This window comes from Oncorhynchus tshawytscha, unplaced genomic scaffold, assembly GCF_018296145.1.
Source record: "Oncorhynchus tshawytscha isolate Ot180627B unplaced genomic scaffold, Otsh_v2.0 Un_contig_5348_pilon_pilon, whole genome shotgun sequence".
In the NCBI taxonomy this organism is placed as follows: Eukaryota; Metazoa; Chordata; class Actinopteri; order Salmoniformes; family Salmonidae; genus Oncorhynchus; species Oncorhynchus tshawytscha.
In genome coordinates, this window is record NW_024609519.1 from 115001 (window position 1) to 131550 (window position 16550).

Below are 16550 nucleotides of genomic sequence, written 5' to 3' on the forward strand. Positions count from 1 at the left end.
CAATTATGTAGACAAGAGGGCAGATACGTGAAAACAGCATAACAGTGACTCAATTCTCAAGACCGGGTTACCACACGGTTAAATGATATCGCTAGTACTACTATTCAAAACATCCTTCAGAACAGTAGCCGAGCTAAAGCCAACACGCATCCACTGACATTAAACACACACACACACATTCACGATTACAGGAAGTAGCTGTGCCGTTAATACATGGAACTACATGTAATCTAAAATGTAATCTACCTAATCCCAGAATATGTATCATTTACCATGAGAGGACCATAAACAATAACTAGTAATGCTGCATACTACAAGAAAGGTTAAATCTCACCTTTCTGGTAAAAAATAGTTAGACATTGCTGAGATGAAGTCACTTTTGAGCTCAAATACACAGTACAAATATTATACCAATACTGAAAATATGAAATATTTTATGAGGTATTTACTATTCAATAAAACTGTATGAATAAGGCTTGAAATGACTTCTACGCTTTCTAAATATAGTATAATCAGATTATAAAACCCACTAACTATAAGACTTCACCTTTCTTACAACTGTAAAATACATATTTGTATTTTTAGTGTCAGAGAAAATGTGCATATTTTCTAAAGGTCTCTCCTGATCAAAACATCAGCCCCCACCGCTGTGAGCCACACACACCTCTAGCCTGGCTTCCTGAACACGTTAGCAACTCGCCTTTCGTCTCATATTATTATCGTCCATCTAGGAGAAACAGAAAGTGTTGTTTTTTTTTTTAATCTAAGAATGATATGAGATGAATGGCTGTAAATGGATCTCTGAATGTGCTACAGTGAATAAACCACTCTCTTGTTGAGCTACGATGTAAGGATTGCAGGCATGTGCTTTGTCAGTGTCTGTGACATAGGGTTCAGCCAGGAGATGACGGACAGTCGGAAGAGCCAATTAAAACGGTAGGACGGACATCCCAGCTTCAAGTGCTTTCAGATTTCACATCCTACGTCACACATAGGCGCAAAAAATACACTACTGTGTCTGTGGGAACTATGGCTGGCACTCAATGCAAGCCATTTCCATCTACAGGGTCCACAGATGGATCTCTAAGTGAAACTATGGGTCGGGACTGGAACCAGAACCACGCAGGTCCCCTAAACAGGGGACTTTACATCTAACAGGTGAGTCATATTTTCCTGCAATCAAGGTTAGACATCCGCAACATATGGTTTATATAGTGAACAGTTTGTACCGACAAAACTCTCATCTCAGTGGCACGTACTCAACACACATCCATAGTCTCTCTCTCTCGGCTGTTTGGTAAAAAGGTCAACCCTATGCAAAAGGATACCATCAGATCACAGATTTTACACTCACAAATAATTGAACATGGCTGATAGTCAGCATCCCAAATGGCACCCTACTCCCTATATAGTGCACTACTTTTGACCAGAGCCCTATGGGTCCTGGTCAAAAGTAGTGCATTACATAGAAATATATGGTGCCATTTGGGATGCAGACAACGTTTGGACCATGGTGCAGTACTGTACCTTCTCGCTCCACAGGGCCTGGTTGTCTGTTCCCTCTGAGAAGAGGAAGTCCTGGAGCAGCCTGAGGAGACGCAGTAGACTGGGGAAGTATGGTAGAGAGACACCCTGAGAGTCCCTCAGGTCTGACAGAGAAGACTCCAGCATCATCTCTAACAGACTGAGAGATAGAAACGCAGCAGAAAGGAGGGAGGGAGAATAGCCAGTCAACATTTAACTAGCCAGTCAACATTTAACTAGCCAGTCAACATTTAACTAGCCAGTCAACATTTAACTAGCCAGTCAACATTTAACTAGCCAGTTAACATTTAACTAGCCAGTCAACATTTAACTAGCCAGTCAACATTTAACTAGCCAGTCAACATTTAACTAGCCAGTCAACATTTAACTAGCCAGTCAACATTTAACTAGCCAGTCAACATTTAACTAGCCAGTCAACATTTAACTAGCCAGTTAACATTTAGGGCTACATTTTGCTCAACCAAAACAGGACAGAACTGAAAAAAAGTTTCTTTCTGTGGTTGATGTGAGTAAGACCATTAAACAGGTCAATGTTCACAAGGCCGCAGAGCCAGACTGATTACCAGGATGTGTACTCAGAGCCAGACTGATTACCAGGGTGTGTACTCAGAGCCAGACTGATTACCAGGATGTGTACTCAGAGCCAGACTGATTACCAGGATGTGTACTCAGAGCCAGACTGATTACCAGGATGTGTACTCAGAGCCAGACTGATTACCAGGATGTGTACTCAGAGCAAGCACCAACCAACTGGCAAGTGTCTTCACTGACATGTTCAACCTCTCCCTGACCCAGTAATACCTACATGTTTCCAGTAGACCACCATAGTCCCTGTGCCCAAGAACGCCAAGGTAACCTGCCTAAATGACTATCGCCAAGTAGCACTCACATTTTTAGCCATGAAATGCTTTGAAAGGCTGGTCATGGTTCAGATCAACAGCATCTCCCCTGGACCCACTCTAATTCACATACCGCCCCAACAGATCCACAGATGACGCAATCTCTATTGCCCTCCACACTGCCCTCTCCCACCTGGACAAGAGGAGCACCTATGTGAGAATGCTGTTCATTGACTACAGCTCAGCGTTCAACACCATAGTCCCCTCCAAGCTCATCACTAAGCTAAGGACCCTGGGAGTAAACACCTCCCTCTACAACTGGATCCTGGACTTCCTGACGGGCCGCCCCCCAGGTGGTAAGGGTAGGTAACAACACATCCGCCACACTGACACCCTACTGTACTCCCTGTTCACCCACGACTGCGTGGCTACACACGACTCAAACACCATCATTACCTTTTCTGACGACACAACGGTGGTAGGCCTGATCACCGACGACGATGATGAGACAGCCTATAGGGAGGTCAGTGACCTGGCAGTGTGGTATCAGGACAACAAAATCTCCCTCAACGTCTGCAAGACAAATGAGCTGATCTCTGAATACAGGAAACAGAGGCCTGAGCACGCCCCCATCTACCTCGATGTGGCTGTGGTTGAGCGGGTCGAGAGCTTCAAGGTTCCTCTGTGTCCACGTCACTAAGGAATTAACATGGACCACGTACACCCACACAGTCATGAAGAAGGCAAGACAACGCCTCTTCCCCCTCAGGAGGCAAGACAACGCCTCTTCCCCCTCAGGAGGCACGACAACGCCTCTTCCCCCTCAGGAGGCACGACAACGCCTCTTCCCCCTCAGGAGGCACGACAACGCCTCTTCCCCCTCAGGAGGCACGACAACGCCTCTTCCCCCTCAGGAGGCACGACAACGCCTCTTCCCCTCAGGAGGCGGTAAAGACATGAAGAAGGCAACGCCTCTTCCCCCTCAGGAGGCTGTAAAGATGTGTCATAAAGAAGGCACGACAACGCCTCTTCCCTCTCAGGAGGCACGACAACGCCTCTTTCCCCTCAGGAGGCACGACAACGCCTCTTTCCCCTCAGGAGGCACGACAATGCCTCTTCCCCCTCAGAAGGCGGTAAAGATGTGTCATGAAGTAGGCACGACAACGCCTCTTCCCCCTCAGGAGGCGGTAAAGATGTGTCATGAAGTAGGCACGACAACGCCTCTTCGCCCTCAGGAGGCGGTAAAGATGTGTCATGAAGTAGGCACGACAACGCCTCTTCCCCCCAGGAGGCGGTAAAGATGTGTCAAGGGACCTCAGATCCTCAAAGTTCTACAGCTGCACCATTGAGAGCATCTTGACAGGCTGCATTCCACCACAAGGCGCTACAGAGGGAAGTACGTACGGCCCAGTACATCACTGGTACCCTGTGTATGTACTTAGTTATCAATGATCTCTTACTCCTGCACATGGACTCAGTACTGGTACCCTGTGTATGTAGCCTAGTTATCAATGATCTCTTACTCCTGCACATGGACTCAGTACTGGTACCCTGTGTATGTAGCCTAGTTCTCAATGATCTCTTACTCCTGCACATGGACTCAGTACTGGTACCCTGTGTATGTAGCCTAGTTATCAATGATCTCTTACTCCTGCACATGGACTCAGTACTGGTACCCTGTGTATGTAGCCTAGTTCTCAATGATCTCTCACCCCTGCACATGGACTCAGTACTGGTACCCTGTGTATGTAGCCTAGTTATCAATGATCTCTCACTCCTGCACATGGACTCAGTACTGGTACCCTGTGTATGTAGCCTAGTTCTCAATGATCTCTCACCCCTGCACATGGACTCAGTACTGGTACCCTGTGTATGTAGCCTAGTTCTCAATGATCTCTCACCCCTGCACATGGACTCAGTACTGGTACCCTGTGTATGTACCTAGTTCTCAATGATCTCTCACCCCTGCACATGGACTCAGTACTGGTACCCTGTGTATGTACCTAGTTATCGTTCCTCATTGTTATTCCGTTTCTCTCTGGCCCGTCAGTAAGCACTTCACTGTTAGTCCACACCTGTTGTTTACCAAGCATTTGATCAAATACAACTTGGTTTGAAGTCACCGAAATGAATCTGTTTACTGACATGAGACAGAGGGAGTTGCATATCAAGGACAGTGGGAGTGACTGACTGACTAACCTGGGTCCCAAACAACACGTTTGACCAGGGCCCATAGGGTGCCATTTGGGATGCAGACACTGACTGACTGGCTTGCTGGCTGACTAACTAAATAGCTGACTGGCTGACTAACTAAATATCTGACTGACTGATTGGCTGGCTGGCTGACTAACTAAATAGCTGACTGAATAACTAACTAAATATCTGACTGACTGACTGGCTGGCTGGCTGGCTAACTAAATAGCTGACTGGATAACTAACTAAATAGCTGACTGGCTGGCTAACTAAATAGCTGACTGGATAACTAACTAAATAGCTGACTGACTGACTGGCTGGCTGGCTGGCTAACTAAATAGCTGAATGGATAACTAACTAAATAGCTGGCTGACCGACTGACTGACTGGTTGGCTGGCTAACTAAATAGCTGACTGGATAACTAACTAAATAGCTGACTGGCTGGCTGGCTGTAGACCGACTGACCTGCATTTGATATCGTCAGGCGGGCGGACCAGTTGGCAGGAGGAGCCCAGCTTGGTGAGGACAGAGAAGACCTGTCCCCTCTCCCTCCACACGGCGTCCTCCCCCCCCTCCGACCCGCTGCCGCACCACAGCACAGAGAACACGATGTTAGTCAGCAGGTTACACAGCTCCTCCTCTGGCATCTGCTGAAAGGGACCACACACACACACACACCATAATCACAGTTAGACACAGATACAGTACATCGTGTCGGAGACGGACTAAACCGCGGAGGCATCTGCACAGCCGTATTCTAGGATATTGAACCATTGGTTGAATAGTTTCATCATTCTCAGCACAACTCATCACATTCAGTTGAATAGGAGTCATGTACACTGAGCCACGTTGGTTGAATAGGAGTCATGTACACTGAGCCACGTTGGTTGTATAGGAGTCATGTACACTGAGCCACGTTGGTTGAATAGGAGTCATGTACACTGAGCCACGTTGGTTGAATAGGAGTCATGTACACTGAGCCACGTTGGTTAAATAGGAGTCATGTACACTGAGCCACGTTGGTTAAATAGGAGTCATGTACACTGAGCCACATTGGTTGAATACGCTGGCTGAGTCATGTACACTGAGCCACGTTGGTTAAATAGAGTCATGTACACTGAGCCATGTTGGTTAAATAGGAGTCATGTACACTGAGCCACGTTGGTTGAATAGGAGTCATGTACACTGAGCCACGTTGGTTGAATAGGAGTCATGTACACTGAGCCACGTTGGTTAAATAGGAGTCATGTACACTGAGCCACGTTGGTTGAATAGGAGTCATGTACACTGACCCACGTTGGTTGAATAGGAGTCATGTACACTGAGCCACGTTGGTTGAATAGGAGTCATGTACACTGAGCCACGTTGGTTAAATAGGAGTCATGTACACTGAGCCACGTTGGTTGAATAGGAGTCATGTACACTGAGCCACGTTGGTTGAATAGGAGTCATGTACACTGAGCCACGTTGGTTAAATAGGAGTCATGTACACTGAGCCACGTTGTTGAATAGAGAGTCACTGACACTGTCAGCCACGTTGGTTGAATAGGAGTCATGTACACTGAGCCACATTGGTTGAATAGGAGTCATGTACACTGAGCCACGTTGGTTGAATAGGAGTCATGTACACTGAGCCACGTTGGTTAAATAGGAGTCATGTACACTGAGCCACGTTGGTTAAATACACTGAGCCACGTTGGTTGAGTCATGTACACTGAGCCACGCTGGTTGTATAGGAGTCATGTACACTGAGCCACGCTGGTTGAATAGGAGTCATGTACACTGAGCCACGTTGGTTGAATAGGAGTCATGTACACTGAGCCACGTTGGTTGAATAGGAGTCATGTACACTGAGCCACGTTGGTTGAATAGGAGTCATGTACACTGAGCCACATTGGTTGAATAGGAGTCATGTACACTGAGCCACGTTGGTTAAATAGGAGTCATGTACACTGAGCCACGTTGGTTAAATAGGAGTCATGTACACTGAGCCACGCTGGTTGTATAGGAGTCATGTACACTGACCCACGCTGGTTGTATAGGAGTCATGTACACTGAGCCACGTTGGTTGTATAGGAGTCATGTACACTGAGCCACGTTGGTTAAATGAGTTACACTGAATAGGAGTCATGTACACTGAGCCACGTTGGTTGTATAGGAGTCATGTACACTGAGCCATGTTGGTTGTATAGGAGTCATGTACACTGAGCCACGTTGGTTAAATAGGAGTCATGTACACTGAGCCATGTTGGTTGTATAGGAGTCATGTACACTGAGCCACGTTGGTTAAATAGGAGTCATGTACACTGAGCCATGTTGGTTGTATAGGAGTCATGTACACTGAGCCACGTTGGTTAAATAGGAGTCATGTACACTGAGCCACGCTGGTTGTATAGGAGTCATGTACACTGAGCCATGTTGGTTGTATAGGAGTCATGTACACTGAGCCACGTTGGATGGGAATTTTTCTGAGGTATGAGGTCAGGCTGTGCGAACCCAGCAGATGGGGGTCACAGAGTCTACCAGACTATCACGACTGTGGACTCTGAAACATGATCACGGGATGCTAATACTTGTGATTTTCTGACTGACACATTTCAGGAGAAATCCGTTAGCATTATGGATACGGGACATTACACAAGACACTGGGCTTCATATTCAACACGTTCGGTCCAGTTTTTTCAAACACCACACAACATACCTCCTAGGAATGCTCAGTACCTGTGGTTAAAGTTAAGGTTAGGATAACAGTACCTGTGGTTAGGGCTAAGGTTAGGATAACAGTACCTGTGGTTAGGGTTAAGGTTAGGATAACAGTACCTGTGGTTAGGGCTAAGGTTAGGATAACAGTACCTGTGGTTTGGGTTAAGGTTAGGATAACAGTACCTGTGGTTAGGGCTAAGGTTAGGATAACAGTACCTGTGGTTAGGGTTAAGGTTAGGATAACAGTACCTGTGGTTAGGGCTAAGGTTAGGACAACAGTACCTGTGGTTAGGGTTAAGGTTAGGATAACAGTACCTGTGGTTAGGGCTAAGGTTAGGATAACAGTACCTGTGGTTATGGCTAAGGTTAGGATAACAGTACCTGTGGTTATGGCTAAGGTTAGGATAACAGTACCTGTGGTTATGGCTAAGGTTAGGATAACAGTACCTGTGGTTAGGGTTAAGGTTAGGATAACAGTACCTGTGGTTAGGGCTAAGGTTAGGATAACAGTACCTGTGGTTAGGGTTAAGGTTAGGATAACAGTACCTGTGGTTAGGGCTAAGGTTAGGATAACAGTACCTGTGGTTAGGGCTAAGGTTAGGATAACAGTACCTGTGGTTAGGGTTAAGGTTAGGATAACAGTACCTGTGGTTAGGGCTAAGGTTAGGATAACAGTACCTGTGGTTAGGGCTAAGGTTAGGATAACAGTACCTGTGGTTAGGGCTAAGGTTAGGATAACAGTACCTGTGGTTAGGGCTAAGGTTAGGATAACAGTACCCTGTGGTTAGGGCTAAGGTTAGGATAAGAGTACCTGTGGTTAGGGCTAAGGTTAGGATAAGAGTACCTGTGGTTAGGGCTAAGGTTAGGATAACAGTACCTGTGGTTAGGGCTAAGGTTAGGACAACAGTACCTGTGGTTAGGGCTAAGGTTAGGACAACAGTACCTGTGGTTAGGGCTAAGGTTAGGATAACAGTACCTGTGGTTAGGGCTAAGGTTAGGATAACAGTACCTGTGGTTAGGGCTAAGGTTAGGATAACAGTACCTGTGGTTAGGGCTAAGGTTAGGACAACAGTACCTGTGGTTAGGGTTAAGGTTAGGACAACAGTACCTGTGGTTTGGGCTAAGGTTAGGATAACAGTACCTGTGGTTAGGGCTAAGGTTAAGGTTAGGGCAGCAGTACCTGTGGTTAGGGTCAAGGTTAGGGCAGCAGTACCTGTGGGTTGGAGGTGTTGGAGATGGTGTCAGCTGCCCGGGGGTCAGTTCCATAGTTGGTGTCGTCCAGCACGTTGGACAGACTGGAGCTCTTCCTGGGTCTCAGAGAGGGGAACGACCGGCTGTGCTCCAGGGGGGAGGGGGTGCCTGCCTGACTACCCCCCACAGGGTTGTGGTTCCATGTCCCCGTCTCACCCCTCATACCCCCCAGCTCCAGCTCAAAGGGCGAGGTGCCGAAGGGGGACAGAGGGTGGTAGAGAGCCTCCTCTTGGGGCCGACCGGAGGGGATGTCCACGGTGTTGGACAGGGAGGACGAGCGGCTCCCCTGCTCTACCGAGTCAAACGACTTAAATTGGAGAGAGTCGTCAAAGTCCTTCAACGTGCCTCCACTGCTGTTAGGGGAAGACCGAGAGAGGTCGGAGAAACGCTCTGAGATATTCCTTCCTACCAGGCCCTCGCCGTCTCCCTCCTCCTCCTCTTCATCGTCCGGCGAGGTGTAAGGGAGGAAGACGTCTGTGTGAGCGTACTGAGAGTCCTCTATCACCATGCTGTGATCTCTCCTGAGAGGGGAGCAGTTCAACATTTAGTAAGAGTTGTGTGTTAACTGATCTATAGCAGGGGAAGAGCTGAACACATGTTAACTGATCTATAGCAGGGGAAGAGCTGAACACATGTTAACTGATCTATAGCAGGGGAAGAGCTGAACACATGTTAACTGATCTATAGCAGGGGAAGAGCTGAACACATGTTAACTGATCTATAGCAGGGGAAGAGCTGAACACATGTTAACTGATCTATAGCAGGGGAAGAGCTGAGCACATGTTAACTGATCTATAGCAGGGGAAGAGCTGAACACATGTTAACTGATCTATAGCAGGGGAAGAGCTGAACACATGTTAACTGATCTATAGCAGGGGAAGAGCTGAACACATGTTAACTGATCTATAGCAGGGGAAGAGCTGAACACATGTTAACTGATCTATAGCAGGGGAAGAGCTGAACACATGTTAACTGATCTATAGCAGGGGAAGAGCTGAACACATGTTAACTGATCTATAGCAGGGGAAGAGCTGAACACATGTTAACTGATCTATAGCAGGGGAAGAGCTGAACACATGTTAACTGATCTATAGCAGGGATAGAGCTGAACACATGTTAACTGATCTATAGCAGGGGAAGAGCTGAGCACATGTTAACTGATCTATAGCAGGGGAAGAGCTGAACACATGTTAACTGATCTATAGCAGGGGAAGAGCTGAACACATGTTAACTGATCTATAGCAGGGATAGAGCTGAACACATGTTAACTGATCTATAGCAGGGATAGAGCTGAACACATGTTAACTGATCTATAGCAGGGGTAGAGCTGAACACATGTTAACTGATCTATAGCAGGGGAAGAGCTGAACACATGTTAACTGATCTATAGCAGGGATAGAGCTGAACACATGTTAACTGATCTATAGCAGGGATAGAGCTGAACACATGTTAACTGATCTATAGCAGGGATAGAGCTGAACACATGTTAACTGATCTATAGCAGGGATAGAGCTGAACACATGTTAACTGATCTATAGCAGGGATAGAGCTGAACACATGTTAACTGATCTATAGCAGGGGAAGAGCTGAACACATGTTAACTGATCTATAGCAGGGATAGAGCTGAACACATGTTAACTGATCTATAGCAGGGGAAGAGCTGAACACATGTTAACTGATCTATAGCAGGGGAAGAGCTGAACACATGTTAACTGATCTATAGCAGGGGAAGAGCTGAACACATGTTAACTGATCTATAGCAGGGATAGAGCTGAACACATGTTAACTGATCTATAGCAGGGATAGAGCTGAACACATGTTAACTGATCTATAGCAGGGATAGAGCTGAACACATGTTAACTGATCTATAGCAGGGGTAGAGCTGAACACATGTTAACTGATCTATAGCAGGGATAGAGCTGAACACATGTTAACTGATCTATAGCAGGGATAGAGCTGAACACATGTTAACTGATCTATAGCAGGGGAAGAGCTGAACACATGTTAACTGATCTATAGCAGGGGAAGAGCTGAACACATGTTAACTGTTCTATATCAGGGATAGAGCTGAACACATGTTAACTGATCTATAGCAGGGGAAGAGCTGAACACATGTTAACTGATCTATAGCAGGGGAAGAGCTGAGCACATGTTAACTGATCTATAGCAGGGATAGAGCTGAACACATGTTAACTGATCTATAGCAGGGGAAGAGCTGAACACATGTTAACTGATCTATAGCAGGGGAAGAGCTGAACACATGTTAACTGATCTATAGCAGGGGAAGAGCTGAACACATGTTAACTGATCTATAGCAGGGGAAGAGCTGAACACATGTTAACTGATCTATAGCAGGGATAGAGCTGAACACATGTTAACTGATCTATAGCAGGGATAGAGCTGAACACATGTTAACTGATCTATAGCAGGGGTAGAGCTGAACACATGTTAACTGATCTATAGCAGGGATAGAGCTGAACACATGTTAACTGATCTATAGCAGGGGTAGAGCTGAATCCAGAAACTTTCTTGTTTATTGTCCAGAAATATAAAATATCACATAAGTTATTATTGATTCCCAACTTTTCGAATCGATACAGATTCCCTCAATCGACTAATGGAACTCATCCCTACCTGAGAGGGGGGCGGGAGGAGGAGGGGTCCAGGGAGCTGTGGGTGCTGGAGCCTGCCAGGGAGGGACCGCGAGACTCATAGGACTCCTTCATATAGAGCTTAGTTAACACATCCTGCCAGCCTGGCTGACGGGCCAGCTGACGAACATAGTCCTCATTGTCATAGATCAGGTAGAAGAGCTGGGAGAAGGAGAGAGAGAGGAGCGATGTAGAGAGAGAGAGAGAGAGAGAGAAGCGATGGAGAGGGAGGGGGGAGAAGGCGAGGGAGAGAGCAGGGGGAAAGAGAGAGAGGGAGAAGGGGAGAGAAAGACAAAAACAGGGAACAATCAAGCCTTCAGCTAACCAATAGTCTATACCTGTAGCTGCCCGATTGGGGCGGCAGGGTAGCCTAGTGGTTAGAGCATTGGACTAGTAACCGAAAGGTTGCAAGTTCGAATCCCTGAGCTGACAAGGTACAAATCTGTCGGTCTGCCCCTGAACAGGCAGTTAACCCACTGTTCCTAGGCCGTCATTGAAAATAAGAATTTGTTCTTAACTGACTTGCCTAGTAAAATAAAGGTTAAAAAAAGTTTTAAAAATAAAAAAATAAAAATAGTCTATACCTATAGTCTAAACCTGTAGCTGCCCTATAGTCTAAACCTGTAGCTGCCCTATAGTCTGTAGCTGCCCTATAGTCTAAACCTAGCTGCCCTATAGTCTGTAGCTGCCCTATAGTCTGTAGCTGCCCTATAGTCTGTAGCTGCCCTATAGTCTAAACCTGTAGCTGCCCTATAGTCTAAACCTGTAGCTGCCCTATAATCTAAACCTGTAGCTGCCCTATAATCTATACCTGTAGCTGCCCTATAATCTATACCTGTAGCTGCCCTATAGTCTATACCTGTAGCTGCCCAATAGTCTATACCTGTAGCTGCCCTATAGTCTATACATGTAGCTGCCCTATAATCTATACCTGTAGCTGCCCTATAGTCTATACATGTAGCTGCCCTATAATCTATACCTGTAGCTGCCCTATAGTCTAAACCTGTAGCTGCCCTATAATCTATACCTGTAGCTGCCCTATAGTCTATACCTGTAGCTGCCCAATAGTCTATACCTGTAGCTGCCCAAGAGTCTATACCTGTAGCTGCCCTATAATCTATACCTGTAGCTGCCCTATGGTCTATACCTGTAGCTGCCCTATAGTCTATACCTGTAGCTGCCCTATAGTCTATACCTTTAGCTGCCAAATAGTATATACCTTTATCTTCAATTGTACTGTACTTAGTAATGACCTGAGAGAATGTGAAGATATACAGTGGAGGGGAAAGAGGACTAGAGGAAGGGAAAGAGGACTAGAGTAGGGGAAAGAGGACTAGAGGAAGGGAAAGAGGACTAGAGGAAGGGAAAGAGGACTAGAGGAAGGGAAAGAGGACTAGAGGAAGGGGAAAGAGGACTAGAGTAGGGGAAAGAGGACTAGAGGCAAGGGAAAGAGGACTAGAGGCTAGGGGAAAGAGGACTAGAGGAGGGGAAAGAGGACTAGAGTAGGGGAAAGAGGACTAGAGGAGGGGAAAGAGGACTAGAGTAGGGGAAAGAGGACTAGAGTAGGGGAAAGAGGACTAGAGTAGGGGAAAGAGGACTAGAGTAGGGGAAAGAGGACTAGAGGAAGGGAAAGAGGACTAGAGTAGGGGAAAGAGGACTAGAGTAGGGGAAAGAGGACTAGAGTAGGGGAAAGAGGACTAGAGTAGGGGAAAGAGGACTAGAGGAAGGGAAAGAGGACTAGAGGAAGGGAAAGAGGTGAGGGAAAGAGGACTAGAGGCTAGGGAAAGAGGACTAGAGGCTAGGGAAAGAGGACTAGAGGAAGGGAAAGAGGACGAGAGGAAGGGAAAGAGGACTAGAGGTGGGGAAAGAGGACTAGAGGCTAGGGAAAGAGGACTAGAGGCTAGGGAAAGAGGACGAGAGGAAGGGAAAGAGGACGAGAGGAAGGGAAAGAGGACTAGAGGTGGGGAAAGAGGACTAGAGGCTAGGGAAAAAGAGGACTAGAGGCTAGGGAAAGAGGACTAGAGGCTAGGGAAAGAGGACTAGACGAAGGGAAAGAGGACGAGAGGCTAGGGAAAGAGGACTAGAGGAAGGGAAAGAGGACTAGAGGAAGGGAAAGAGGACTAGAGGAAGGGAAAGAGGACTAGAGGAAGGGAAAGAGGTGAGGGAAAGAGGACTAGAGGCTAGGGAAAGAGGACTAGAGGCTAGGGAAAGAGGACGAGAGGAAGGGAAAGAGGACGAGAGGAAGGGAAAGAGGACTAGAGGTGGGGAAAGAGGACTAGAGGCTAGGGAAAGAGGACTAGAGGCTAGGGAAAGAGGACTAGAGGCTAGGGAAAGAGGACTAGAGGCTAGGGAAAGAGGACGAGAGGCTAGAGAAAGAGGACTAGAGGTGGGGAAAGAGGACTAGAGGCTAGGGAAAGAGGACTAGAGGCTAGGGAAAGAGGACTAGAGGACTAGAGGCTAGGGAAAGAGGACTAGAGGAAGGGAAAGAGGACGAGAGGAAGGGAAAGAGGACGAGAGGAAGGGAAAGAGGACTAGAGGAGGGGAAAGAGGACTAGAGGTGGGGAAAGAGGACTAGAGGTGGGGAAACAGGACAGTGGAAGGGAAAGAAGATTAGAGTAGGTAAGGACTGACCTTGCGACAGACGTCCAGACGGACAGTGAGCTCAGCACGATGGGACAGATGGACCACAGCCAGCAGGTCTCTGAAGTTAGGAGTGGCATCTACACAAAACAATGACAATCAGATGTACACAGTAAAGTATATCCCCAATAGATATACATACTATAGGAACATCAAGGAGAGGGGTTATACACAGTAAAATATATCCCCTATAGATATACATACTATAGGAACAACAAGGAGAAGGGTTAAACACAGTAAAATATATCCCCTATAGATATACATACTATAGGAACAACAAGGAGAGGGGTTAAACACAGTAAAATATATCCCCTATAGATATACATACTATAGGAACAACAAGGAGAGGGGTTAAACACAAAAATATATCCCCTATAGATATACATACTATAGGAACAACAAGGAGAGGGGTTAAACACAGTAAAATATATCCCCTATAGATATACATACTATAGGAACAACAAGGAGAGGGGTTAAACACAGTAAAATATATCCCCTATAGATATACATACTATAGGAACAACAAGGAGAAGGGTTAAACACAGTAAAATATATCCCCTATAGATATACATACTATAGGAACAACAAGGAGAGGGGTTAAACACAGTAAAATATATCCCCTATAGATATACATACTATAGGAACAACAAGGAGAGGGGTTAAACACAGTAAAATATATCCCCTATAGATATACATACTATAGGAACAACATGTTGACATTTCAGCTCTAAAGCCTTTCTGAAGACTAGCCATCAATACAAGAACAAAATGCATTGTAAAAGGATGACTGTACAGAAAAACAGGACAAAAACAGACCTGACATTTTTATGACATTTTTTATTTAACCTTTATTTAACCAGGTAGGCCAGTTGAGAACAAATTCTTATTTACAATGACGGCCTACCCCTGCCAAACGAGGGACTGTAGGGTCGCCTCTTGCAACTGAGATGCAGTGTCTTAAACTGCTGCGCCACTCGGGAGCCCCTATCACATGGATCCTTTTAAATGGACTCTTTACTTAGCAACTAAGTGTAGTGTAGTGTAGCCTAGTGGTTAGAGCATTGGACTAGTAACCGAAAGGTTGTAAGTTCAAATCCCCGAGCTGACAAGGTACAAAATCTGTCGTTCTGCCCTTGAACAGGCAGTTAACCCACTGTTCCTAGGCCGTCATTGAAAATAAGAATTTGTTCTTAACTGACTTGCCTAGTAAAATAAAAGGTAAAAAATAAATAAATCCTCCCTCCTTCCTCTCAGTATTCCTCTGTCTGTCCCTCTCAGAGGATGTGTTCCAAATGTTGATTTATTTAACCAGTTGGGCCAGTTGAGAACAAGTTCTCATTTACAACTGCGACCTGGCCAAGATATAGCAAAGCAGTGCTACAAAAACAACAACACAGAGTTGTTGACACCCAATTGGCACCCTAGTCCCTATATAGTGCACTACTTTTGACCAGAGCCCTATGAGAACCCTAGTCCCTATAGAGTTTTGACAGGGCACAATGGGCCCAAATAGTTTACTAGACTGTATAAAGGGAATGGGGCTCCATTTGGGACACGACCAGAGGCTATATTTGAGGCCTACCTGTAGCGAGGACCTGCTCGTAAAGACAGCGCACGGTGGTCATGGTTACGGGGACGTCTCCTAGAAAACAAACAAGACCCAGGTATCCAAAATCCTTCAACTTGACACGTTGCTTGGCGCGCTCAGACACTCGTTCACTCTTCAGGATCTTGTACAGAACCTGCGTCAATGACCAAGGAGGAGAGCAGGAGATGAACAACAACACTGACCTACGGCTCAGATAAACTAGGAAAGATGGGGAGATTGTGTATTGAGTGTATGACTAGGTAAAACTCTGAACATAGAATGGCTATAGTTGCAGTATCTTTGGTAAATTCCCCAACATGCACAGGTTTTCCAGAAGTCCTGGTTGGAGGATTCCAGATTTCCTGCTTACCCCAGCAGTGGCCAAAATACTGACTGACAGAGGGTCTAATATGTGGTGGTGTGATGTTGGTGGTGTGATGGTGGTGGTGTGGTGGTGTGATGTTGGTGTGATGGTGGTGGTGTGGTGGTGTGATGGTGTGATGGTGTGGTATGGTGGTGTGGTATGGAGGTGTGATGGTGGTGGTGTGATGTTGGTGTGATGGTGGTGGTGTGATGTTGGTGTGATGGTGGTGGTGTGATGGTGTGATGGTGTGGTATGGTGGTGGTGTGGTGGTGTGATGGTGTGGTATGGTGGTGTGGTATGGTGGTGTGATGGTGTGGTGTGGTGGTGTGATGATGGTGTGGTGGTGTGGTATGGTGGTGTGATGGTGTGATATGGTGGTGGTGTGGTATGGTGGTGTGGTGGTGTGGTGGTGTGATGTTGGTGTGATGGTGGTGGTGTGGTATGGTGGTGTGATGGTGTGATATGGTGGTGGTGTTGGTGTGATGTTGGTGGTGATGTTGGTGTGGTGGTGAGATGTTGGTGTGGTGGTGATGTTGGTGTGATGTTGGTGAGATGGTGGTGTGGTGGTGTGATGTTGGTGAGATGGTGGTGTGGTGTTGGTGAGATGGTGGTATGGTGGTGTGATGTTGGTGTGGTGGTGTGATGTGGTGGTAGTAGTGTGATGTGGTGGTAGAGGTCGTGTGATGTGGTGGTGGTAGTGTGATGTGGTGGTAGTGTGATGTGGTGGTAGTAGTGTGATGTGGTGGTGGTAGTGTGATGTGGTGGTGGTAGTAGTG

At 46.5% G+C, this 16550-nt stretch overlaps 1 protein-coding gene across 1 annotated transcript in view; it reads right to left on the minus strand.

The window, feature by feature from the left end:
• nbeal2 (neurobeachin-like 2) overlaps positions 1-16550 on the minus strand; it is a 117447-nt gene that overhangs the window by 41519 nt on the left and 59378 nt on the right. The window contains exons 28-33 of the mRNA XM_042315698.1: positions 15405-15564; positions 13814-13902; positions 11166-11344; positions 8494-9052; positions 5043-5224; positions 1528-1684 (exon numbers count right to left, since the gene is read on the minus strand). Coding sequence (XP_042171632.1) covers positions 1528-1684; positions 5043-5224; positions 8494-9052; positions 11166-11344; positions 13814-13902; positions 15405-15564 — 1326 coding nt within the window. The remainder of the gene's footprint in view (positions 1-1527; positions 1685-5042; positions 5225-8493; positions 9053-11165; positions 11345-13813; positions 13903-15404; positions 15565-16550) is intronic.